This window comes from Etheostoma spectabile, chromosome 17, assembly GCF_008692095.1.
Source record: "Etheostoma spectabile isolate EspeVRDwgs_2016 chromosome 17, UIUC_Espe_1.0, whole genome shotgun sequence".
NCBI classification, from domain to species: Eukaryota; Metazoa; Chordata; class Actinopteri; order Perciformes; family Percidae; genus Etheostoma; species Etheostoma spectabile.
Window position 1 is genome coordinate 24355358 of NC_045749.1, and position 27989 is coordinate 24383346.

Sequence of the window (27989 nt, forward strand, 5' to 3'; positions counted from 1 at the left end):
TTTTCTATTTACAAAAGCATTGAGGGACACGGATGGATTAAACAACAATAATAACTTATTTCAAAACCATTTCTGAAAAAAACATTAATATGTAAGTCCAATGTCCCATGCTACTGTCTGAAAAAGCTACCAACCAGAGTTGATCGCCCTGCATATTTACAGTTGTTCTTATACCAATATCAACAATATCATATCACGTATATATTAGAACATCTCTACTTATTTATCCATTCAATATTTCACTGGCATTTGGAACATGGCAGGTGGGAACTTCAGATCCTGATGCCAGTGCTAAGTGGGCCAGCTTCTGCCGGGCTACTTAAGATCCCCAGACAGACCGTCAGGGCAGCTGTAGTCTGCCCTCTGAGTAAGAACTGCTGAAAGGTGAATGCAGATGCTGAACGTCCCTAACCTGAGCTGTGTGTGTACAGCTGCACCAGTGGCTGCAATGTGTCCATTGTGCCTACAATAGATTTACAAAAGGTGAGCATGCGAGTCTATTCTTCTGAAGTGCAAATAGTGGCAATCTCCCTTTTACACAAATTTGCCCAGCACTATATGCACAGTCACAGACACTCATGTGTTCCTAATTATATGTCAGCGCATTCAAAACTCAAGTGATAGGACTACTTTTCTTTGAACAACAACCTGGGTTTTACATTAACGTCTTGGCTATCATTACCATCAGTTAAAACAGAATTTCATTTACCATTTTGCATGAGACAACAAAGCCTGTTTAAGAAATTTCTTTAGTTCAACAATCAACTCCAAGGCATTTAACAGATTGTAAAACACTATGTATAAAAGGTAGACACTGAAACTCTTTCATGAACTGGAGAATAGAACATGACATCTTACAGCCTGAAATATACTTCTTCTAGAACCTGCTCTACTGAACTCAAGAGACGGGTCGGACGGTCGGTCTCTCTCTCTCCCTCCCTCTCTCCCTCTCTCCCTCTCCTTTTAGGGGAAGGTGACAGGATGTCATCACTTCAAATCATGTGGATGGCTCCTTTAGGGGTCAAGTATATTCTCGCACACATTTCTGAATATTTTTTGACTGGAATCAAGAAAAAAAACTTTCACTGTTGAATCAAATTGCCAAATTAAAGAATCAAATTGGGGTTAGGTCAGTGATTAAAACCCCCAACCCAGACTACAGTACACTTTATGAAACTGGTTGTTTTATGAACCGGGGGGCTGTGGTTAATGAAATAATATCCCGTCTGAAACTATTGTTTACAATTATGATGTTGTTTGGTGCTTAAACACACTAATAAAAAGTGAGCTATGACTCCTTTCTTCCCTTCCCCGAGACTTGTTGTGTCGAGGAGCCTTCCCTCCGAGCAGAGCAGCAGTAACTGGACTAACCTTGTTAATGACAACCAGCAGCTCTGCTTCCTCGTCTCGGAGCAGAAAAGACAAACAAAGAACATAGCAACCCCGACCGGCCAGATGTAAATGGAGCAATTCACTTTCTATTTCAGCAAATCCATTCTCTCTTATCTGCACTGCCACCGAGGACAAATGAAAGGTTAATATGTTCTAATGGCACTGCTTTAAAGTTCTCTCTTTTACCTCCAAGACCAAAACAAGTCTTCCTTTGATCCCTGAATTATGATAAAAGACATTATTATAGCTGTTAACTTTGACATAGCATGGGCTTCCTCACAAATGGGGTACCACACACAAAAATCTACTCGATGAAACAGATTCATGTACTTCCTCAAAACATTTTACTTTGTCCTTGTAAATCTGGATTTCAAATTGAAATAGCTGGTGTGTTTGAATGTGTACCAAGCTGGAGAGAGGCTCCATCCAGATACTGTGCAAGCATTTAGACTTTAAAACATATCCCTGTTCTTCTCTAGAAATCTAAAATCAGTTTGCATAAAGGAGGTGCTCTAACAAAATTCAAATTTAAAGTATGAAATGTATGCTATAGCGCCCTTAAAACATTCCAGACTCAATGTACTGCTCTTTATATAGGAAACTACTTAGTGTTTATTGTACAAGGAATGGTGAATGAGTGAAAACAGACAATATCAGCTAAAAAGAAAATGGGGGGCCAACTGCACAAACCGTATCAGCAAAGCGCCCTAGCAATACTTTTCTAAACCACATTCAGATATGGTTGGAGTGTTGCTGACTGAGCGGAGTGCGTGCCTGACAGGAGCTGTGGGTTACTACATCCTCATATAACATCGCCTCACCTTGTCTGCTGCAGCTCTGAGCTTACAGGAGGTCATCTTTCCACCAACTGTAATTTACATTGCGATTTAGAACAACTAATGTTGTCTATTAATTCTGCCATACTTGTTAACGTGCACATACATTTGAGTGGGATGGGTTAAACTGGCCTCCATGGGAGAAGTCATCAGAGGGCTATGTGTATACTGAACCCGATTTACAGGGAGGTGGCTAGCTGCAGGCTGGTTTTAAAGCCCAGCTTGGATGGAGCAGCATCTCCTGTTGCTTGGCTGAACATCCCTCTGCTCTCCAGCAGGTCTGGGAGGGTGTGTGAGACAGAGAGGTGGGGGGTTGAGCAAATCCTTTTCCCTGTCACTGCGCTGCTTGGTAATTTAATCTAATACCACATGTCAGATCGATTTGTGTATGGTTATAGGGTACAAGTCGCTGCGAGGCAAGTGCGCAGCAATTCCCTGCCACATCCAATTAGCAGCCCCGGTGGTGATGGGGGGGGGAGTGGGCTGAGGGGTGGGGTGCATGGCCAGTACATGCTCAGGTGTTTACATGGGTACTTATTACGCTGGTTAACCATGACGCACAGTCTGTAGTACGTGTTCTCAAACACAATGTCACAGTTTCTGTTAGAGGTTTGAGTGTAAGAATTAATTAGCAATTATAATAAAGAAAAATAAGATTTTGAATGCCATATCATTGAATATTTGGGTCAAGCTCTCAATCCCAAACTGCTTTCTGGTTAGTTACGATTGGGGTGCTGTGGGTGTTAAGGCCATATTTTAATTAGTCGTTCAGATTTTCTAGTCTTTGAGGGCTCGATCAGGATCAATCAGCCAGGGAAGATCATTTGATTTTTCTTTCCTACTTTTAAATGTTGCAATTTGGTGGAGGATGGACAGGCACTGATCTTTAAGTGAATTTCCCAGTGCATCTGGATTTAGAGGAGATATAGGGGAATTGCAGGATGCTGAAATAAAAGCAGCAGAGAATTTAACTTCAGAGCCAGCGCTGTATGAGCTGCATAAACAACCGCTACATGTTCAGTTCCAGGCATATCTACCAAACTGAGCACCACGTTGAATAAAATTAAGATCTGCAAAATGAGAAGTGAGGGGATTGGACAACGTACTGTACATGAATATTAAAATCACCAAGAATAAGCACCCCGTCATATTAAGGCATGACAATGGTGCAGATGTACTGTATTTAATTCATTTAATTGTATTTTATTTACTTTATTTGTTACTTGCTAGTTACATTTTGTTTTACAGAGTTAGAAAAAGGATGTTAAAGTCCAGCCTGGTGTTTTCTCTGCACGTTCAGACCCCAGGGAGCTCCCCCCAGCGAGGCATACGGCGTATTACTGAAACACTGGTGTCAGATTGGTGCTCGGTATGGGCCGATCCCTAAAGCCCAGGTAGCAGTATCCCTAATTAAGGTGATACACATAGTGATGTGATTAGATAAGAGTATTGAAGCATTATGTTTTTTTAATGTCCAGTAGCGATAGTATCCAACCGCTACCCAGCTAGAACATACAGGGCTAGAAAATCCAACGCACACTGATGTTTTCTAACGAATGGGGCAGGAAAATGATATTCTCAGTCAGCAAACACATGATAGTTTATGATCAGACAGCCTCACAACTCGGGTTGGTCACTTAAATGGCAAAAAAATATCAAGTTTCTGTTCTTCTTTGGCAGAACATAGACACTTTTTTGTAGTTTGGTTTCAGCCTGGGAAAACCCAGACGAACGACCGACCAACCAAGAACCCATATATATATATATATATATATATATATATATATATATATATATATATATATATATATAAATGAGAAGCCTGCATCAGCAATTATCCTGCCCTAGATTTTATGGAGATTAATTGCATATATTGTATTTTATGTTTTTAGGGGGTTGTTGCAATGCACACTCTGGATCAACCACTATTAAAGAAAACGAATATGAACCTACAATGGCTCGCTAAGTCAATATAAAGACAGCAATCATAGCAGTTCACTCTAAGTGTTGCTTTTGTGACACCACTGTAACTCACTCACACTCTTTTCTCCGTTTATGATTTACTCAATATGATAATTTTCTCATTGACCACCTCCAAACACCATCTTATACAATGTCAATACAGAAAATATAAGAACCTGAACACAAACACATGGAATAATGGGCAGATATTAATGACGCAATACTTCTTTCAGAATGGCACAACCTAATTCAGCCCAATTATATCGTAGAAAAATGGATGGGTGAACAATGCAGCAGTGAATGGCATGTCTTTATTGAGTAAAATCACTATGAAGTTTAGTTTTACACTTGTGTTTGTTGTGTGGCTCAATCTGAATTTTCAAGTTGCCTTTTTATCATAGGAAGCAGGTTTCAAAAGCTTTAAGAACAAAGGAGTTGTTATGGAGACACAGGCAAACAAAAAGGTGCTTTGCCTAATTTGCACATGTATAGACAGCAACAGTGGTTTGGTCGCCCACACAGTCCTTTTATGAAGCTGTCATTGTCCTGGCATCAAAAAATAATGATCTGTCATGACTGTTATATCCGCTTAGTTTATTAAATGACAACTACATTCTAAAACTACTACAGTTGGTTTTAAAATGAGCAACACACCATTTTCCATGTTATCAAGTTGGCATTTCAGTCTTTCCTGTCCTTTGAACACCAAAACGCGTCTGATATGCAAACACTGTGCCTATCTCCCTCCTCAGGGAGCCAACTACTTGCTTTAGACCTTGGTGTTGCCAAAGTGTCATTTTGTTTCTTGGAACAAATAGGGAGCGATCTGAACACTTGACCAAATAACATTTACTAATCCTTCATTTCACATTTGCCCTAATTTCAGCCAATAGGTTAACAGGCTACAGGTGATTGACATCACGTCGCTGCTGGCCCTTGGAAATAGGGATCGACTGATATGGATTTCTTTGTGCCGATACCAATTTTGTTTTTCCCATCAGCCTTAGCCGATGACCGATACGCGCTGCCAATTTTCCTTGAGCTGATATTTGGAGCCGATACTGCTTTTGCTCCCTCAATTTACATCATAAAAATGTAAACCCTGCCACACTGGATGTGTTTTCAGACTCTGCTCTGCCTTTTCCTTAAAAATAATAAAGAAAAACACAGATCAGCGTCACTTCTGCAATCATCTTCCAGTCATATCACCCAAATGATGTGTGCAATGTGGATCATATGGATGGGTGCACTGCATATGGTTAACTGTGCATCAACATCTACAACCCAGTCTTGATGATGCATTGCTTCAGTGAGAAAGTGAGAGGAGAGATGCAATGCCCAGGCACGGCTTTACAGAAGAAATGGGTCATGTATGGTAACATTAAACAATATTGAAATAAACGCCATTGTCTAATCCCATATTTCATTTGAAAGTGTATCAATACAGGCTAAAATATAGATATACTGCCCAGGCCTAATTCAAAACAGCCAAGTGACAGAGACCCTTATCCCTCAGTGAGTCAGGGAAGAGCACGACAAAAATAAATGCTTTTATTTCATTTGGCTCTGCTGCTGCAGAATACATCCTATATAATAGAATTTTTGTTAAGGAGGAGTACAAACAGCAAACCTACTCAGTGGTTCCCATCACTCTAAATAACACTGACACGGCAGAAGAAAAACAGACGAGCCTGCGTCGTGCAGCGGTCCGATCCACAGTGATTACATACATCAGTTAACAGTTAGAAGGACTTTGTTAAGCCAACATAAACTTTCTGTGAGACTTCTGAGGAACATAATCAAAAGGTCAAACAACGTGCAGGGGATACTGAAAAGTTTGGTAACGCTTAATATTTCGAGCTGATAATATCCTTTTAATTTCATGTGAAGTTTCCCAGAAAGACATTAACTCTTTGGTGCTAAGTATAGGGGAAAGAAAGGCAATGTCCAACTGGTTCACTTCCAGTTTAAAAGATAACAATTACTGTCCAGTGAAACCTAGCTAGTCAGTGCACAGGTCCGCTCAATATGCAAACATGTAGAATCATACCACAACATATGGAGAATGACATTTTCAATAATGAATGAATAAATATTTACATGGCTTTTAATAGAGCATTTCCCTGTGATTTGTTGCAAATGACATGTTAGTTCTTTTCAGTAAACTTTTAAAAATGACAGACCCTTAAAATAACTGTAATTGAATAAAATCATTTCATTAACTGAAGCTGCGGTTCTGTTGATTCCCACAAATATTCTGTATATTTAAATCTGAATACTTTAAAGTAAAATGGCACAATGAAAGGCTGAAACACTGAAAATATCCAGCAATACTAAATGATCTTTTGTTTACATCTTTCCCTCATAAGCTCCACAATACATATGGACTAAATTGAAAAGAAATATTCATCCTAGCATATTATTTACACTTGTTCCAAATACTGTATTTAGAGTCAGAAACATCTCCAGTTTGAATCTGGCTACTCATCATTGGGGCATTATTTGGTGTTCTGCGTGGTCATTTCGACCCTCTGCAGTGACTAACAGGTCATTTCTTTTCTAATAAGAGAGCATGCTTATAGGATCAGAAAAATAAATCCCAAATGAAAACAGCAAGAAATGTGTAATATGGCTGTGGCTCCGTCTGTCATGCACGTAGCGGCTGGTCTATTGAGCTTCCTCTGAGGTGAATTGATCCATAGAAGAAGCAATTAGAAACAAACAGCTTGTGGGACCAACCTCTCATGTCTTTAATCTGCTTTTTTCTGTGCGGCCAGCCGTTGTCAAACAGCATTAGAACGGGCCGTTTAATTGGCACGACAAAGCGGAATTGAATGATGAATGTGTCACCTGTCAGAAGTCAATGTGTGCGTTATGAAAATGACAAAGCTGATAGGCTCCCTAAGGAACGATGTGATTATGGGCTGGATGTGCATGTTGACATGACAAACAATGCTGTTTCTTTTCACGTTGTCCAGTTTCAAGATGTAAAGATCTTTACAGAGCATGAGACTGCGATTAAAAGTGTTTCCAAAACATGTACACTAAAAGAGGATCTGTTGTTTTATGCAGGGTGGGGTAATATGATGAAACATATTGGCTTGTGTGCGCGCGCGCGTATCAACCAAGTGTCTTTCATCGGGTGTCCGGGGCAGATTAAAGACACAAAGACACCCAGAGTGGAACATCAAACAACACTCTGACGGAGAGGTTTGTGTGTGTGCATGTGTGATGATAAAATCACCTGTTCTTCCTCTCCAAGTCTGACTGGTGCGTGCGTGCGTGCGTGCGTGCGTGCGTGCGTGCGTGCGTGCGTGCGTGCGTGCGTGCGTGCGTGCGTGCGTGCAGTGACATCAGGTGACAGCTGGGGACAGGACTCTTGAATGTTTTCGAGATGTGACTGAACACCCAAACCATGATCAGCAGCCTCAGATGTTGCAGTATTTTATGATTGTTTTGGTAATTTGGAAGGAATAGTGGGAGCTTCTGCAGCGTGGTTGTATGATCTGCTTCTCCACAGTCAGCGCTAGCAACAGTAGACGGCCCGGAGTTTGGAGTAGCAGGCCAGAGGACGTACTTCAAAATATCTTAACTATCCCTTAATGCTCAAAGAGCCTAACCCACTTGCTAAATTCAAAAATGCAAAACACTAAATCAAATTCTCAGAGTATTGGCACACGTTTCACTGCTTGCCACATCACTTGCACCAATGCAGTGTGTGTGTGCATGTGCGTGCGTGTGTGTGCGTGTGTGTATGATCACCTTGTATGAATTGATTGACTTTATGTTTTAATTTTAAAGAAAAGTTTGAATATTCACCCTTACTCAGTTTTTTAATACTGACATCTGCATAAATGTCTGAATGGGTCTGGAAACACATTTATAGACAGACTGCAAAACAACTTTTCACCCAAATCGGAAACATAACCTTGTTACACAATAATAAGCCCATGTCAAGAAAAACTGGAATATATCGAAATGAGTCTACCCTATGCACGTGTGCTTTGGATGAAGAAATACACACACACACACACACACACACACACACACACACACACACACACACACATAGTATATACACATAATAAAAGCAGAAATACCAAGGCATTTGGACCAGTTTTGGCCACTTGCTCTCTTCATATTGAAACCTTGTGAAACTTGAGCCAAAGCAGTTGTTAACTACTACAATACAAATGTACTTCTGAAAACAAATGACTAGCAAGTCTGCAATATTTCAAAAAGGTGTACTTGAAGATACCAAGCATATCCATCCCATCAGAGGTTTCTTCTCCTGGTCTAACCCCTGAGAGTGCTCTCTGCCAGAGACACTAACCAGATCAAGATGTCTGATGGGAAGCTGTCCATGTTTCCTCCACCCTCTGACTTCCTAATCACTGGTGGTACATGTTGCTGAGGAGCAAACGCTGCGCCTGGGAAAGTGCTCCAGGCCACGAGACTGACCTCACACAACATCCAGCCTCATACTACTATAAATACACACACTCGTTTCCTCCAACACAAAGCCAGCCACCGAATACACCCGACGTTACACAGCGAGATGTTGAGCTGTAGCGTACGTGCACACACGCGTGCATGGCCCTTCGGTCAAGCTGTCAGCAAGAATCAGCATTCAGGGCTGACAATGGAATCGACGGGGCAGATGTGCAAACACGCCTGACAGAGTGCCACCCCCGCCCCCAACACACCATGAATGAGTAATAAAAAAAAATAAAAAAATAAAAAAGACCAATCTCACACTCCGTAATAGACCAGGGCTTCATTTCTCAGGTGGTCTGTGTTGTGCAGATGCAAGCACACACAGCACAATGAAGTGGCTGGAGTGAACACTGACCAATGGGAGGCCCCTTCCTCTGTCAGACATGGCCCAGGAGAATCCACTGAGAGCTACTAGCATGGCGCCACCTCAAAGCCCCAAAAAGAAAAGTGTGTTTTGACAAAATTACTTATTTAAGAAGTGTTGGCTATTCTTAAAAATACTGTACATATTCTTAGAAATAAAAAAATAAAATTGAATTTGATGCCTGAATTTAATAAAAAAACATTTTTGATCTGAAATTTCAAACATATTCAGGGCTGAAACTAACGCTACTATAGCATTACATATGCAGTAAGCCTATCAAATTTAAAAAATATATCAAAATCAAAATTAACCAAAACCCAAAGTTATGTTTTCAAACTGCTTGTTTTGTCTTCCCAATTCTCAACCGTCCAAAAGGGGTTCTGCTTAAAGTGATATGGATGAGCAATATTAAAAGCAAATCCTATAATACTTAAAGCTGTAAACAGAAACTAATTGGTAATTTTATGAAATAAATAACTCAACAGCACATACTTCTGAGGTTACACAGTCTTTAAATGCTGCATCTAGATCTGCTTCAAGATACATTGACAATTATAGGAGATGTGCCAGATTTTTCTTTTATTAATTCATGCCGTTTTATACTGCCAGGAAAAACATTTTGGTTAGCAAATAAGGTCTCCTTTATTTAAGCTACATATTTATTTTTGCTGGCATAAAAGTGATCACATTTAAATATATGGAGTCTAAGTGGAATCTGCAAATCTACAAAATACCAAATGTTGATTTTTAAAACTGTAAATGTAATACCACCTAAGTTTTGAAAGAGGACATGTCCTTAGGGTCTTGTATGGTAGCTCCGGCCATGGCACTAAAAAATCCTTCAAAGAAAGACCTCCATATACAACCAGCTCACAAACGAGCAGAAGAAACCAACTTGATTCCTTAATCGTCACATACACACAGTACAACGTAGTGGAACTGTGTTACTGCATTTAACCCATCCTATGTGTTAGCAGCAGTGGACAGGTACACATGCAGTATCTGGGGAGCAACTTGGGGTTCAGTGTCCTGCTCAGGGACCCTTTGACAAGTGGCCGGAGGAGCCTGGGCTTGATCAGCCAACCGCGTGCTTCCTCTGAGCCACAAGCCGCCACAGGTAAAGGACCAAAGAGATAAATGTAAATGTGCTGTTTTTATATAACATATATATTTTCTAGTCTTAACGGGTTAACGGAAATAACGACTGCTCAAAGCGCTTTTACATCATACAGGAAACATTCACCATTCACACACATTCATACACTGTGTGCCGTGCAAGGTGCCACCTGCTCATCAGATAACCGACCCTGAACTCGGGGTTCAGGGTCTTGCCCAAGGACACTTCGACATGGGACTGCAGGGCCAGGGATCGAACCACCAACCTTCCGATTGGCAGGCAACCGCTCTACCACTGAGCCACAGCGGCCCGCTAGATAAGTTTCTTGGTACCGGCCATGGATCATGGATCAGTCATTGATTGGTTTTCTTACGCACAGATCCTTTTAGTGGCCAAACCAGTGGCCTTCAGGGACAGATGTTGTGTATTCAAGTGTTGCTGAGCATAAATATAAATGAAGAGAATAAGCACAGTGTGTTTCAGGCTGCAGGCTTAAGTAAAGAGATGAATGAATTCAGGAAATACTAAAGTAAAAACGCAGGTCTTTCTGTTCGTTTTAAATGCCTGCAGCAAAAAGTGAAGTCCAACTCAACTTTTGGAGAAAAGCAACTGATGAGATTAGAAGACAGGAGCAGATCACGGCTAGCTAGCTGGAGGTGGGAGGAAAAGGTTAGCTAGCCTGGAGCTAGAAACAAAGCTAGCTAGTTACCGTCTGTTATGTTAACCAGATACCGGTGTAACTACTGTACGATCTTATTGTAATCTACCAGCAGTGCTGTGGTACCTGTATTTGAAATAAATACCCGGTGCATTTCCAGGGTTCAAACTGACACAGTGGTGGTGTCTGTCGCCCTTCTGGCTGTTGTTGTATATGGGGATATTTTTTGCAAATGTTTTTTTTAAATAAATTTTCTCTGTCTACTGGATTGCCACGGCTTTTCATTTAAAACAATTTATTTAAACCAAATTATATTTATTAAACAGATGGAATTAGAAATAAAGGCTTGCCACTAATAGAAGCCTGCTTCAAATAAAAGCCTGGTACTAGTGCGGTTCAGGTAAATAAAGGCCCCGGCTTTTATTTGAGGAATTACGGTAATCACATCAAATAATATTAGGCAGGATAAACACTGAGCAAATAGAATGCCTGTGAACTTGAACAGCTCATTAAAAAGCAGCCTACGTCTCTCAGGCCCATTCAACACCAGTATTGGGTCTTTCTATTGTGCGTGGAACCACAAACACAACAGTGATATCCGGAAGCTGCAAGGGACTGAAAAACATGTTGAACACAGTCCAAGCGCCCTTCCTGATGAGAACGGGTCTGCTTTTGAGAAGATAGAAACATGGTGAAGTGAAAGCAGGAGCAACACTTGTTAAAATGAGGAAATATTCAAATGACATGAAAAGCATTCACATACGCAAGCGGCTGTTTTCATAAGAGAAGAGAGGGAGGCTCATATCTTGCTATCATCAGGGGGAAAAGGGAGAGAGCGGGAAAGATTTGGCGAATTGACCTTTTCCAGATGGTATAGCCTTTAATCCTTACTACAGAGTCCTGCTGGGGACACGCAGACTGGAGAAGTCTGATAAATCAGGCTCAAATGCCACCGTGAATCTGCATTTCTATGCGTATCTTAACAAAAAAAGGGATACAAGTGCTTTGAAGTGGATCCACTTGGAGAGGGCAGTGCTGATGGCTGGATTGGTGAGTGTTGGGGGAGAACGGCTCACATTTTCATTACTGGTTCTCATTGGATGGCTGGTTGCTACTTTACTGACCATGGGAACAGTTCTTGAGACAGGTCTGCACATATATGTTTACATAGATTTAAAGCGTGCATGTGCAAAAAAAATCATTTTGTTGTGTAGAAAATGGCTTTTTCTTAGAGGCCAATTTTTGTTTTGTAAAGGGGAATTGGACTTTGTGATAGAGTGCATCACAAGAAAGCTAATAATAATAATAATAATAATAATAATAAATGATAAAAACTAATTCTTCCCATCCCAAATACTTGTGTATGTAGCCTGTACAGTTTAATGGACACAATAATACATCAGTGATGATCAAACTTAGTCTAAGGTGAGGGACAATGTTCTTGATTTTAAGAGGCAAACCATATTATCTTCCGAAAAATTCACCATTCTTTTTGTTTATGCCATTTACATACCTTATGCACATAAAAAGGAATGCACTACTGTGTTTCTTGTGTTACATAAAAGGAACAACTGCATTTCACGGTACAACTCTGTGTTGTATAATGGCAAAGAATGAACCTTAACCCAGTTTAAAATAGAAATAATTAAGTAATTATTAAATAAATATAATTTGAAGCAGAAATAATAAAAGCCTAGTATACCTTTCTTCCTGTGTGCTCTGAGACATCAGGAGGTGAAATCCCACTAATGTAAACATCAGTGCTGCCTTAATGACTCTGAGCTCTGAAGCACACACGCGCGCTTAGGTCCATCAATTTGCTGAGCGAGCTGCCTTTCTCAAGAGATCACTTCCTGTCTGTTTCCCTGTCAATAAGTCACATCAAATGTGTAAAAAAATCCATGCTCAATGCACACGCAGCTCCTGCAGTTCCAGGCTGGATGACTAAGCTTCTGGAGGACCCATGATCGCCTGGAAGGCCTCTGTGGAAAGGCCCCGCAGTTCGACTAGCGTCAGAACAATGCTAGCTCGATGTAATGCAGAGATATCTAACATAACGTAACTTGATTTCTGGATTCATTAATATATATTTATTGTACAAAGACACTGCAGTTGCAGGCTAGAAGGCCTACGATTGCTCTGGTTTTTGAGTTACCTTAAAAGACAGAAAACAGTTTGTCTCTTGCATTAATTCGTTTTGTTCACTTGTACCTCAAGGATCGGTTCTTGGGCCATTGTTATGTTTCATTTATATTAATGAGTTATATAATGTTTCTAACAAACTGCCTTATGTATTATTTGCTGATAAGTGCTTGGTTTAACTGTAACAAATTATGTCTCTTTTAAGAAAACATGTTCTCTTTGGTACTCGGCCAGGAAACGATGACCGGTCTTTAAATATAATAGTTAGTAATACTAATAATAAACTGTAGTCCACACAGTCTAGGTGTACAGCTTGATGAATCTTTATACTGGAAAAAACTGATTAGTATAGTTACATAGCCCAGTCTTTTTTGTTCAGAAAAATAAACCAAGCTGTGCCCCAACATTAGGCCTTACAGAAACTCGGACTGAATGCAGGTCTAACTACCCTACAGGGTAGGTTCTGACTTCAGTTGGACCCTGACCAGATGTTTCCCAAAAACAATTACAGAAACAAACTAATGTATCATATTTCAGTTTGTGTTTGCAAAGTAAATGTTACCCTGAACTCCAGGACTAAAAAACAGAAACATACAGCATCTATTTAATAAACGTACAATGAGCAGCTGTTTTGGAATAAGAGAAAATACAAAGGAATATGGGGTTGTTGGTTTTGAGAGGAAGGGCTGATATTTCACTGCCCCCTGCTGGACAAGCAGCCAGCTCCTCCAAAGTCCTTCAACATCACATGAAAGCACAGTGCAGAAGAATAACTGCTCAACGATACAAATAATCTTTGAGCCATTGCAAATGGCATTCAGGAGTGTGTGGCTTCGCTGGAGCCAGAGCCAGTAATTAGGGCTGACATTTCACTCTCTAACGGTCATCAGTCACTTCCAAACCAGCCTGATGTGATAACTGTAATATCTCGAAATTGCTGCAATTAGAAAAGGTTCGCCGGAGGGGCCTGAAAATGTTCTCGCTGCTCAAAATGTCAACAATGGGACAATCTCATCAGTGCAAAGGAGATGAAAATGAGCTTGTATTAATGTGTCAATAAGACAAGATGTCCAACATGTGGTAGTAGAGGAAGTGTTTAAAAAGCTCCAGGTTTAAAGAAAACTCAGCAGCTCCAGTGTTAGAAACCTTTCTACATGAATTGTGAATTGGCAGTAGTACCATCTACGTTACTATAACATATTTCTAGATGTGTAACGTTAAAACAGCTTTTGCCATCTCTCTCTGCAGAGATCGGACTTAAATACACAAAGGCAGAAATAACACATAAGTACGGCTGGGTTCTCATTTCAATACTTTTTAGGCACCAACCGAATTGCCTCTCAAGTATTGAGTATCAGAAAATGCCTCGTCATTCAATACCCAATTTGTAATATCTAAGGATGATATAATGTTTGTGACTGGCTGCATAAAGTTACACGTTGTAGAGCCACGCAGGAAAAACTAAGTATGGTGAAAAATAAAAAAACATCTGTGCCGTAATGTTGCTCTTATTGATTTGTATAAGTTGTTTAGAAAAAAGTATCGTTTAGGAACCGTTATTGAATAAAGGTATTGGTATCGGTACCGAACACTTTCAACAAAACCTAGCCCCACACATAAACCAGCTCCATTTTTTATTATTATTATTATTATTATTATTATTATGATGATGATGCTGATGATGCTGCTTTGTTGTACATTTAGTTTGGGTTCCTCATGTGTACACAGTGAATAGCAACCTAACCCACAGGGATCATCTGTATTTTAATAACGCATAGAAACACCCGTACCACCCTGCATCTGGACTTTGGTGAGAAAGTCAAAGGTTTAGGTAATATTTAACTATTAACTTTTTGTAACTTTAAACACTTTGCATAGTACATCAAATGAATATGTTTATATACCCTAGATGTGGTGAAAAACAATTCTAAAACATGCTTTCCTGTACCTTAAAGCATGACTCCCTGCAGTCCTAAACCCGAGGAAAGGGATGGAAAACAAGTCATTCAGACGTTAGGAGAGTTGAACCCACCCGTTTGATGGAGCTGCGAGTCTTCTCCTTCCACTGGTGAGTGCTCAGCTCCAGGGTGCAGTGGACATAGGTTTCTCTTTCATAGGAGCCCAGGATGAACAGTCTGCAGGCACAGGACACAAGAGAGACACGGTGAGCTTCTGCCACTAAGACACTCAGAAGCAGCCAAGGAGTCAAAGGAGTCTTTGTGCATTTGGTGCCTTGTGTTCCTTAAATATCTGGTCCTGAAAGGGCCCTGAGAGCCTGTTCCCAGTCTCATTTTCTCTGTGCTCTTTTCACTGGATTGAAGTGACCAGAATGCTGTGGAAAAAGATGATGTCACTCATTTCTGTGCACCAATCAGGATTTAGTAACATTTAATTTAAATCTGATGACACTTGAGAACTAGTTTAATCCATAGGAATGCCTTCAGGCTTATCATATCAATAATATAAAAGATAGATCACGGTCATGTGACCCTGATAATGTAATAACACAAACACACAGCTTATGAAGTACACACCTATTAAAAAAATTCAATATCAACGTAAATAAACCCCAGGCCTGGGAGAACAGCTGTATAAAGTCTTCTGTGGCTGAAGGAGAAGGCTTTGTCAACCCATCCCCAAACTAATGACAGCAAGACTAAATCACAAAGATTATTTATGGCCTAAAAGTACTTCATATTTGCAAATCCAACTATCCCCATTTGTTTTCTGTCAGCGGGGGGTGGGGGGAGGGGTCGTTATCTGTTCATCTGCTGTATTTTTCGTTGATTCATCAATTACATGTGCGGTCTATAAATATATCATAAGTTCCCAGAGGTGACATCTTCAAATTGTTTGTTTTGTCCAAACATCATTTCAAATATATTCAGCTTGCGAGATATTCAATATACTATTATGAGCTCGTAATTTTTGAGAAGGTAGAATGAGCCAATTTTTTAAATTGACTGTTCTCAATAGCATTGTTTGAGCTGCAAAGGATTAAGTTGGACTTCAAACAGTACTTAATACCTGACTGTACAGGTGCTGGTCATATAATTTGAATATCACGAAAAAGTTCAGTATCTCAAAAAACTTGAAATTGGGACAAGGTTCAATATTGAAGACCCCTGGGGCCACTCTCTAATCAGCTAATCAACTCAAAACACCTGCAAAGGCCTTTAAATGGTCTCTCGGTCTAGTTCTGTAAGCATGGGTTTCAGATATCGCATCCCTTGTGTCTCGCCTGAATCCACATTGCTTGAAGTTCAGTGTAAAGTTTCCACAGTCAGTGATGGTTTGGGGGGCCATGTCATCTGCTGGTGTTGGTCCACTGTGTTTTCTGGGGTCCAGGGTCAACGCAGCAGTCTACCAGGAAATTTTAGAGCGCTCCATGCTTCCTGCTGCTGACCAACCTTATGGAGATGCAGATTTCACTTTCCAACAGGACTTGGCACCTGCACACAGGGCCAAAGCTACCAGGATCTGGTTTAAGGACCATGGTATCCCTGTTCTTCATTGGCCAGCAAACTGGCCTGACCTTAACCCTTTAGAAAATCTCCTGTGACGGGGATGATGCGATGCGCCAGGAGAGATGAAGGCCACTATCCTAACACCGGAGCAGTGCCACAGACTGATGGACTCCATGCCACGCCACATTGCTGCATGAATTCAGGCATAAGGAGCCCCAAATAACTATTGAGTGCTGTACATGCTCATAATTTACATGTTCACTTTTCAGTTGGCCAACATTTCAACAAAAAAAAATTGTATTGGTCTTACGTAATATTCTAATTTTCAGAGATACTGAATTTGGGTTTTTTATAAGTTGTCGGTTATGATTATCACAATTAAAAGAAATTAATATTTGAAATATATCACTGTGTGTGATGAATGAATATAATATGCAAATTTCACTTTTTGAATGAAATTACTGACAAATCAACTTTTTACGATATTCTAATTATATGATCAGCACCTGTCCTGTGATACTGGAAAGAAAAGCTGAGATCACAACAGTGGGTCTTCCCCCCTACTGCCCCCTGCTGCCCCCTGCTGTGCAGAGGAGATGAAGGACACACAAGTAGAAGAAAAGGAACTCCCCGACTTCCTCAGTCTGAGATGTAGTGTGCATTTCTGCAATAGTGTGATAACAGTATAATCTTACCTCAGTATGTGTCAACTATTTTCTTTGCAAGATTTCACAATTCATGCTAAATGGGCGGCTACCTCCCTCTGCTGGACATTTACGGCGTACTACACCTGATATGTTTGACACAGGATACCTATCACCTATACAGCAATTGTGTGATTGGATCTATTAGATATTGATCTAATTAACACTCAAAGTGACAGGCCAGATAAAAAAACCGTCCCCAAACTTGCTGATATAGAAGAAGGTGAGAGGGTAGGGGAAGAAGAGTCTGTATGATTCTAATGGGAAGGAATCGCCCATTAAATGAATTATTAAACACACACACGCACACACACACACACACACACACACACACACACACACACACACACACACACACACACACACACACACACACACACACACACACACACACACACACACACACACACACACACACACACACACATTAAAATTTAAACATGCCAGCTTTGGACAAGGAGGGGGTGTTTTTGTCTGAGAAAGGCGAGCCTGCTGAGCGAGAGTGTGGCCGTTGGAGATGCTATAGGCTCCGACGACGATATATAATGACAGCTGGCACTGGTGCAAAGATGAGAAGGAAAGAGTTACATTTCAAATTCAGCTTACTTTGAGATTCTTTAATCCGTGTTTGCCCCTATGTAGAATCCATATGGGTGGCAGATTCACTTAGATATGGTTTTTATTTTGTGATTGTTTCACCATGGAAAAGATTTTTAAATGCTGATTGATCAAAAAGGTCCGCCACATGTCTGTGGTAAAAACTCTGATTGAGACGCATATCCTGAACGCGCTGTATACATGTCCAAAGAATGCCTCTATAACCAGAACGTTACTGGAATATAACAAGTCTTTATCGGAAAATGCTATATTTGGAAAAAGTCCTTATTATAGAATAATATCCAACCAGAATTTGCTGTTTACATGACTAATATTGGAATAGTGGAATACTGGTGTGCATGTAAACATACTCAATGAGAGATACAACTGTGTACATGTTGAAAAGACATGGCAGCGGTGCCAAATGGCATCACTTGGCTTGACAACCAAAGTAATGCTTAAAATGTATTTTTGCCAAAGATAGTGGTGAAAAACGTTGGGTGCACCTCAAATATGTGCTGATGCAATGAAAGGAAAGGTTCCAGGCACCTGTGGAGCCCTGTGAAATCATAGGGTAATATAAGAATTTCATTTTCAAACTTTCAAACAATTGTGTCCTCAGTTCCCAAACGCTTACGGAGTGTTAAACAAAAGGTTATGTAAAACAGCAGTAAACATAACACGGTCCCAAATTTTTGGAGCTTGCAGGAACTTTTTTCCAGTTCAAACATGAAACGTCTTGACTTTGTATGGTTTTCAATTACCTATATGTCAAAAAAGATCAGGAAATGATTGCATTCTGTTCCCAATTTGTTTTGTAACGGGGGAAGTGTAACACTGTAAGAGGAAAGGTCCTCCTCTAAACTGTTGCCACAGAAGTGGAAGGACACTATGGTCTAAATTATTATTGTATGAATTAGCATTACATTTTCCCAAAATGGAACAAAAGCAGTGGCCCAAACAAAGAAACACAGCCCTGTACAAAAACACACACATTTGTGGACAAGGGTGGGCGTGTGGGAAAGAAAGTCTCACCTGCTACATTCAGTGAGGGTGACTTTGAGTCGGCCCTCCACCAGCCTGTTGTCCTGGATCGACAGGTCCAAATCACACGCCGGGACCAGCTGAGGCTGCACTTGGAACGGGAAGAAGGGCTTGTACCTGAGAAAGACACAGGAAACACCCAAAGGCCATTTCAATTCAGGATCTCCACTATGACACCGATGTAAACTTCTTTGACTTGATTTGTGTCCCCGAAAGGGCTGTGTGGGGGGGTACTAGAGTAAGTACAAGGTGCATGTGTAGCAGTGTCAAAGTAGCCAACACAGGGTAGGAAAAATGCATATCAACCATACATAGTCGACACAGTATCATCAACATGTGCATCCATCACATTACATCACCAACCACTTTGGTCAGCGTCTCCGACGTCCACAGCACAGTCAACAGGCTAGAATACATACCCAGCCAAGAAATAAAGAAAGAGCCAGGAAGTTACTACCTGACTGTTTTTAAGTTGACCAACTGTGCCCACACAGGTGATCCCTAACACTACAGTGAAGCCCTACCAGAAAGCCCTACCTCTTATCTACCAGAAAGAGCATAAGCTTTCTTGACCTTCGAAGGAAATTCACACTTTGATATTACCTTAGTAGTCAAATGTTGGCTTTGACTGAGCAAATTAAGAGTTGATAAGATTTTGATTTTTAAACCTGTCCACCTGCCTCAACAGGTCTGAACTGACACCCAGTGTGGTATGCATCAGGACTCATTTGCATTATTTGTAGATAACATAACCCCACGTGTTGGGTGCTGTGCTTGGTGGAGAACAGGCTCCCTAAGGGCAGCAGGCCTGAGCTCTGATAAAACTAACATTGTAATGAACAACATGATGTCTGAGCACACACCCGTCCTCTGCTATGTTAGGTTCTTGGTGCTTCTGTTGTTAGAAGAGGCTCCTGCTGTTCTAAATAGTAGACTGTGTTAAGGCAAACCATCTACATTACTGGTAACCCTGATGTAACGGTCTGTCCATACACATATACACAGTCAGGCTTCTGTAAACAGTCAATTGTCGCACAACTGGAGGGAAAGTTCTCACTTTTCAGAGAGACAAACTTTGAGCATGTCCACAGTAGAGCTGTCAATCTTCCTCTACAGTGATTCCCCTTCCATTGTGTGTGGGGGGGTGTGTGTGTGTCCACTATAACCAATAAAACTAGCAACACCAGGCAGCTCCACAAGCGTAAACATTCTAATTATATAATTTTACGTGAGGTGTCACAGAAATGGACCATAAAGTTCCATTATTTATTTTAAATTAAACTACTGATATACAGGGAACGACTGTGAACACTAATACTAATACTGAATGACTGTGAACAAGTATATTGGCAGTTGCAGTTTTATTTTGATAGTTTGTTTTTATTTCTCATCTCTCCCCCCCTTAAGCTTTGTACAGTCCCTTTTACCCGGCTTAGTGAACAGCTCTCTCACATATCCAGTGCAAAGAGCCACAGGCAGGAAGGGGAAGGGGACAAAAAAGATTTACATGTGGGCCACCAAAAATGTACTTCTGCTAACAGAAACAGGGGCTTGGTGGCCCACGCGGCCCGTGCTTAAGAATATATGCATCTGTCCCTAGTATTATGTGCAATTTAGGCAATACAAAATGTAGCTTTTTCTAAAAAAGGAAACCTCTCTTTTGTATATTTACTATTGCTGTTTACTATAAAGCAAAAGTAATTCTTATCCGATTACTCGATTAAATAATCGGTAGAATACTCAATTACTAAATAATCGCTACCTGCAGCCCCACTACTGAGCTGACAACACATCCATCTCTATGAACGACTGTGGATCGGCTCCGCAGCGGGACGGCTCCGTGCTCCGCCCTCCGTCAAACCCCACCAGGTCAGGACAAAAACCACCAACAGCTTGTTTCCATCCAGAGGAGTAGAGGGGGAACAACCCTGAGCTGTTTTCAAGGTGTAGTCCAGGGAGATATAATCTGCCGTGAGTACGATGTATTTTATTTTGAAAATTAACTGGATGTTTTATTTGTTTCTGTACTCGACTTCCTGTCCTGCCATGTGCTGTGTTGCTGCGGAGCACTCCGGCGTCCGGCCAACAGGAGCTCTGCGTGTCTGCTCCGGAGGGCTGGGGATGGCCGGAGCTGGGACGGAGTCGGGACGCAGCCGCTCAGCAGTCTGTGGAAATACACACACTGACTTTAATGGAAACCTAATGACTCCGCCGCCGTCCTCCCCCCGTTGAAATTAGGAGTGAGCCAGCTCAGCTGATGTGGTTGAAAGGTCAGAAAGAAGCTTGTGAGTGGACCTGGAGTTGGGACTATTTGGTCTAACTACTATTTCCACGGGAGAGAATTTGGATGAAATGGTAGCAGATATTAAGCTTGAATGTCAACAGATCCATCGCAATGACAACTCCATCCACTACTGAAGAAGCTGTGATATGGTAGAAAGCTCCAGAAAAAGACTAAGTCGGGGGGGTTTCGTCAAATAAATTATTCCCAAAATGGCCTCCCCATGATCCGCTAAGCATTTCATTGTTTATTATACTAAGAGTTGGTGATGCTTAGTATTCCCCCATAGCTGGAGCGGGGACTCTGCGTGGATGCTGTGCTGTATGCCTGGATTAGATCCAGTGGGCCGCGCTCCCAGCCCTCCCCTCCACACATCCACCATCTGTGCCACTCAGCAAATCCCAAGGTCCAGTACTCATTCTCATTACATCACCTCACCACACTCCCTCACTCCCTCACTCCCTCACTCCCTCACTCACTCACTCACTCACTCCCTCACTCACTCAGCATGATCGTGGGTGAAGCACACTCACGCATGTCTGGAGTTCTTCTGATTGCAGCAGTACTGCCCAGCCAACTCAAAAGAAACAAATGATTGTTTACACTTGCATTTAACAGTTGGACAGGCAACATAGATGATTAGATGATGTATATAAAAATATATCACATACATTTTAACACTGTAAATCTGAGCACCCCATAAATAAATAATTAAAAATAAAAATGATATGTATGTGAATACATTACAGGCTTCGACGGGAGAAGGGTGCTGACGCGTCAATCAGTTTAGGGACTTCCCACGGAGCCATGAAAACTATTTCCCTTTAGTTAACTTGTGGTGTCTGTCAGGCAGTTAGCCAGCCTGTCCACTGTGCTGCTGCTGACAGACAGCAGGGTCCTTACAGAAACACAGGCAGTATGGATTAGATAATCAGATCACATAAATATACGTAGTGAATAATGCAAAAGGCCTGACAATCATACGTTAACAAGGCTAAGCTGTTACACCTTTCAGGTAGTTCCCAAAACCTGTTGTAGATGTTTTGAGGTACCAGTTTTCTTTGGAATATCTGCCTCTCGACAGGTCAGCTTACCAAGTTTTGTAATTATTCCAGACACATTCATTTCCCGACATCTGATAGTTGCAGCCCAGTTGCCAGCCCTCACGGGGTCAAACTTTCAGTTTTGGTACTATGAAGGTCAGAGAACAGCTCCGGCCAGGCGGAGGGATGAAGTGAGACGAGCTGGGATGTGTTTCAGTCGACATGGCGACATAGATTTCAGCACCTGGGACAGCGCCACACCTAGGCCTACACACAGCACCCAGCATGACTGGCGCAGTAAAGGCAATGAGTCTGTGTTACCTTATTTGACAGAATTTATTAAATTGCCTTTCATTTCTGAATATTTGATGAACAAAAATGTCTATTATGCTTGAGGAAATTAAGCCCCAAAAAAATAGGAGAGTCCGGTACAGCCTGACTCTGGGCGGTAACTGACATCTGCGCTCATAGTTAAGTTTCTCCTCTGCTTGTTCAACAGTTGTGCTATTTAACACATTTAGAGAGGAATAGAATTGCTCTTGGTTCTCTCAATTCTCATTGTGTTGGCGCCGGTGATTTCAGGCTAAAACCTCTTTGGGAGGTACCAAACATTCCTCCAAGCAGGAAAAACTATTATTTTCATTATCAATTCATATGCTGATTATTTTCTCTATTGATCAATTACTTGTTTATTTGGTCTAGAAAATAGTGAAAAATACCCCAAATGCTGTTCTGTTTTCTATCACTGTGGTATATCACCTACGGACTGAGGAGCAGGATGGCGCTGCAGACGAACCCCTAACAGTTCGGAGAGCCTCTGAAATCCCTCCACGGATGGTTGTGTGCGCACGTGTGTATGACGGGAGATTGGCCACTGGGAAACTGTGCACTTTTGACTGTTCTGGAGTTTTGTGGATGAAAAAGATTCATTAATTAACTGATACAATAACCGACATAATGTCAACAGACACAAAAAGCTAGTTACAGGCAGGATCCAAAACTAGCACCATCAACCAACCTAACGCTGGGAGAATATGCAAGTGGCTGGTGGATTTGCTTCACTCACCAGCCAAAAACAATGTAATCTACTGTGTGGCGGGTCACATTTGATCATTCACATGCCATTTGGCTGGTGGATGAAAAACTTAATTTTGAACCCTGGTTCAGCTAAGCTTGGGCTGGTGTAAAAAAATGTTAAACAGGTGTTTGAGGTTCCGGTAATGGCGGCTTGCTGAGAGGACGTGTTCGCTTCGGCTCCACTACCTATATGTAAAATCCTGGAAAATACTCGTTACAAGTGACACTGAACGACGTTTGGAACAGCTGTGATACCTCTCTCACAAAGGAAGCCTAGTAAAAACCCCAGCAAACCGACTCAATCGAAGTTATCTAACTTCACTTCTAAGGTGAGCTCTGAAGCTAGCTGTGAAAATAGCGAGGCTAACACCACCACGTGCGAGTCAATGGAGGAGGAAAATTGCGAGTTGAATGAGGGAAATAAGACGGTTGAGACTGGTCCAGAGGCAATACTGGCTGCAATTGCAAACTTGAAATCAGATTTCTCCTCCAAACTGGATGGCATTCTATCAGCAATAGAGAATGTTAAAAAAGATGTTAACGAATGCGCCAAGCGGGTTGGTGAGGCGGAGGTGCGGATATCTGCGGCAGAGGACAACGTCACCGGTCTACAAGCTAAGGTCCAGGTCCTCGAAAATAAAAATAAAGAACTCGAAGGAAAAGTGTTGGACTTGGAGACCAGATCGCGACGATCTAACCTGAGACTGGTTAACCTTCCTGAGGGCGCGGAGGGAGAGGACGCCTGCGCCTTTCTGGAAAACTGGCTACCGGAGGCTCTGAACCTGGCACCGCTACGCACCACTCTGACACTGGAAAGAGCGCACCGGCTTGGCCAGAAAACCACATCTAACACCGCTGCACCAAGGACTCTTATTATGAAGTTCTTAAACTACAGGGATAAAGCAACTGTGATAAGAGCTGCCAGGACGAAGGGACAGATCCTATTCAAGAACCATCCGGTGAGATTTTATGAGGACCTCGCAGCTGGTGTGCATAAAAAACAGAAAGAGTTTGACGGTGTGAGACAACAACTCCGTGCCATGGGGATACGATACGGCATGATTCCTCCCGCTCGACTACTGGTGACACACAACGGTCAGTCTCGGATCTTTAACCAACCAGCTGAAGCAGAGAACTTTGTAAGGACTCTGAAATCAGAAAGTGGACCTGGGTGAGACAATGACATCAATACATCGCAAAGTATTAAAAGGGATGGACAATTACAATACCTAAAGTTAAGTAAAATAAGTAAGACTTAAAAATTTGTTTATTATATTCCCTGTTTGCTATCCAGAGGCTCATAGACAATAGACAATAGTAACGAGTTTCTTATTGTAGTGGGGTGGGGTAAGAGGGAAATATTCAGGCACAGTCGGCTGTTCCTCACTTTCGTGTGGACCAGCCTTCAGCTGTTAGATGGGTACCAGAGTACTAAAAGGGGGGGAGAGGGTGGGCAACAGAGTTCGAAAGGGATTTACTGTTCAGTGTTCATCATTACCATGGGTATAGTTTTTAACATTCAATGTTCTTGGTTTCTTTGTTTTTAACAATTTGAAAATAATAGGAAGCCCATTAAGTGTTATACAGTATGTGGTGGATTAAGAATTAAAGTGTCTTCTTGGAACTGCAGAGGATTACAGAAACTAAAAAAAGTTAAGCAGATAATGACTAGGGTGAAATCTATGCACTCTGATATCGTGTTATTTCAGGAAACTCACTGTTGTCTGGACAGGAGGCAAGGATTGGCAGGAGGTGGCAGGGCAGCATATATTCACCTTTTACTTCCCAAGCAAGAGGGGTTATGATTCTGATTCATAAATCCGTACCATTCCGTGTGACAAGGGTTATTAGAGACAAGGCTGGGAGGTACATTATTCTGCAGGGCACAATTATCTCAGAAAAAATAAATCTGATAAATATTTATGCCCCAAATGTTGACGACCCAGAGTTTTTTCAAAATCTCTTCCTTACAATTTCATCTTTGTCTGGCAGTTATATTATAGCAGGAGATTTTAACTGCACAATGAACCCAGAACTGGACAGAAGTTCAGGTACTGACAACTCTCACTCTAAAAGTAGACAAACAATTCAATACTTTATGAAGGAACTTAATTTGATGGATATTTGGAGAGACATGAATCCAAAGAGCTCACAATACTCTTGTTATTCAAATACACATAAGTCATATTCACGTATCGATTACTTTTTAATTTCTGCCTCTTTGAGACATAAAATAAGAGACTGTCAATACGATAGCATCTTAATTTCCGACCATGCACCAAATCATCTTCTTTATGAGGATTTAAGACTTAGGAGAGACCCGCCTAGGTGGAGATTTAAACAGAAATGGCTCTTGGACCCAAATTTATATTTTTTGTAGATAATCAAATAGCATCTATTTTGAAATCAATAGGGATGAAACACCACCCTCTTCAAGGTGGGAAGCCTTCAAGGCCTATATAAGGGGTCAAATAATTAGCTTTACGAGCCATAAGGCAAAACAAACTTATCAAAAAACAAAAGAGTTGGCAGCAGAGATTGAGCGGCTTGAGAGAGATTATTATCAAACACTATGTCCAAACACCCATAAAAAACTTCTGATACTAAGAACACAGTATAACGAACTTTCTGCCTCAAAAGCCGCCTCACAACTTTTGCGTCTTAAGCAGTCGTTCTATGATCAAGGGGAAAAACCTGGAAAATTATTAGCCTGGCGACTCCGACAATTACAAAATGAGAAAAATATTACCTCAGTTGAAAATAATCAGGGAGAGATTATTACCGATCCGTTAGAAATCAATGAAGTGTTTAAGGTCTTTTTTGAAAAACTATACAGCTCAGACATGACGCATAAGGAACAAGAGCAAAATGTTTTCTTAGAATCTCTCCAAATGACCAATATCTCAGAATTAATGAGTACAGATCTCAGTGCAGATATAACTAAAGAGGAAATATCTATAGCAATAGATCACTTGAGAACAGATAAAGCCCCAGGCCCAGATGGGCTGCCAACAGAATTTTATAAGAAATTCAAAGCTAAACTGCTAGCCCCCCTTTTTGACATGTATTTAGACTCATTTGAAAAGGGAATTCTTCCTGCCTCATTAAGAGGAGCCCTGATTACTTTATTACCTAAACCTGGCAAACCTTGCAACAAATGTGAAAATCTAAGACCAATAAGTCTTCTTAATGTCGATTTAAAGATTCTTTGTAAAGTCCTGGCTCGTAGACTGGAGAGAATATTGCCCGAAATAATTAGTTGTGACCAAAATGGGTTTATTGTAGGAAGACAGGGATTTCACAATGTGAGACGAGTGTTAGATATCATTTATAATATGGAAGAAAAAGTAGACACTGCTTTGCTATCATTGGATGCCGAAAAGGCCTTTGATAGAGTCGAATGGCCCTATTTATTCGAGATACTGAAAAGATTTGGCTGCGGGGACAACTTCTGTCGATGGGTTAAACTTTTATACAATGAGCCTTATGCTGAAATAGTAACAAACGGAGTTATATCTAAATCATTTAAAATTAAAAGGGGTTGTCGGCAGGGGTGCCCCTTGTCCCCTTTATTATTTATTCTAGCAATAGAACCGTTTGCCATTGCGGTGCGGTCCCATAAAAACATAACCGGTTTGACAATAGGCCAACAGGAACATAGAATTGCTTTATTTGCTGATGATGTCATCCTTTTTTTAGAAAAACTGAAAGACTCTATTCCAGCCTTGTTAGATCTAATAAATACATTTGGAAAAATATCAGGATATAAAGTAAATAAAGATAAGTCTTCATTAATGTTACTTAATTCAGAAGAAAGAAACAGTGTTGGGAATCCTTTCCAATTCAAAAAGGTAGACTGTTTTACATATTTGGGATTAGGATAGTACCACATATAAATGACATTGTTGCAGTTAACTATAACCCAATGATAGACTCAATTGCTGCCTCTGTAGATAGATGGAATCACCTACCTTTGTCACTTATAGCACGAATCAATGTCCTTAAATCCAACATAATGCCCAAACTTCTGTATTTGTTTCAGAACATCCCATTGCCACCTCCTGCCAATTTATTTTCGGCCCTAAAAAATATTTTCATACGCTTTCTGTGGAATAACAGACGACCAAGGCTTCGTTTAACACTTTTGTATCTACCGTATGATAGAGGAGGCCTCAGGTGCCCCAACCCACTTTGGTATTACTGGGCAGCTCAATTGAGGACTATGATGTATCATTTTTCAGATAAATGTCTCTTGCCATGGGTGATTATTGAAAATTGTTCTGTTCCTCTCCCTCTACCCCAGTACATTTTCTCAGCAAACATCAAAATGCTGAAAAAAAAGACAAAAAACCCTATAGTCAGAAATATGATCTTGGTTTGGTATCAGGTCAAGAAGTATTTAGGTGATTCCTCCTCCCTATCACGCTTCAGTCCAATATGGGGTAATCAATCCTTCCCTCAGGTAGGGCAGATCCTGGCTTTAGGAAATGGGCTGAAAAAGGTTTAAAGACAATAGGAGATTTGGTGGAATCGGAGGACGGGGTTTTGATGTCATTTGAAGAGTTAAGGCTAGGTACGATATCCCAAGCAAACATTATTTTAAATATCTGCAAGTGAGAAATTTATTAGATCATCTCAAAACCAATGTGAGTCCATCCCTCTGATGTCCACCTTGGAAATTGAAATGAAGAATGATTGCTTTAGAAAAGGAATTATTTCTAAACTATATAGCATGTTAGTGGAGGGATCCTCTGAGTCATCTCTATGGAAGCTCAATGCCTGGAGGGAGGATCTACAGGAGAACTTGC

The 27989-nt window shown here is 41.0% G+C and overlaps 1 protein-coding gene across 1 annotated transcript in view; it reads right to left on the reverse strand.

Moving 5' to 3' along the window:
- pdzd8 (PDZ domain containing 8) overlaps positions 1 to 27989 on the reverse strand; it is a 42940-nt gene that overhangs the window by 9562 nt on the left and 5389 nt on the right. The window contains exons 2-3 of the mRNA XM_032541945.1: positions 18772 to 18897; positions 15001 to 15103 (exon numbers count right to left, since the gene is read on the reverse strand). Of these exons, the coding sequence (XP_032397836.1) occupies positions 15001 to 15103; positions 18772 to 18897 (229 nt within the window). The remainder of the gene's footprint in view (positions 1 to 15000; positions 15104 to 18771; positions 18898 to 27989) is intronic.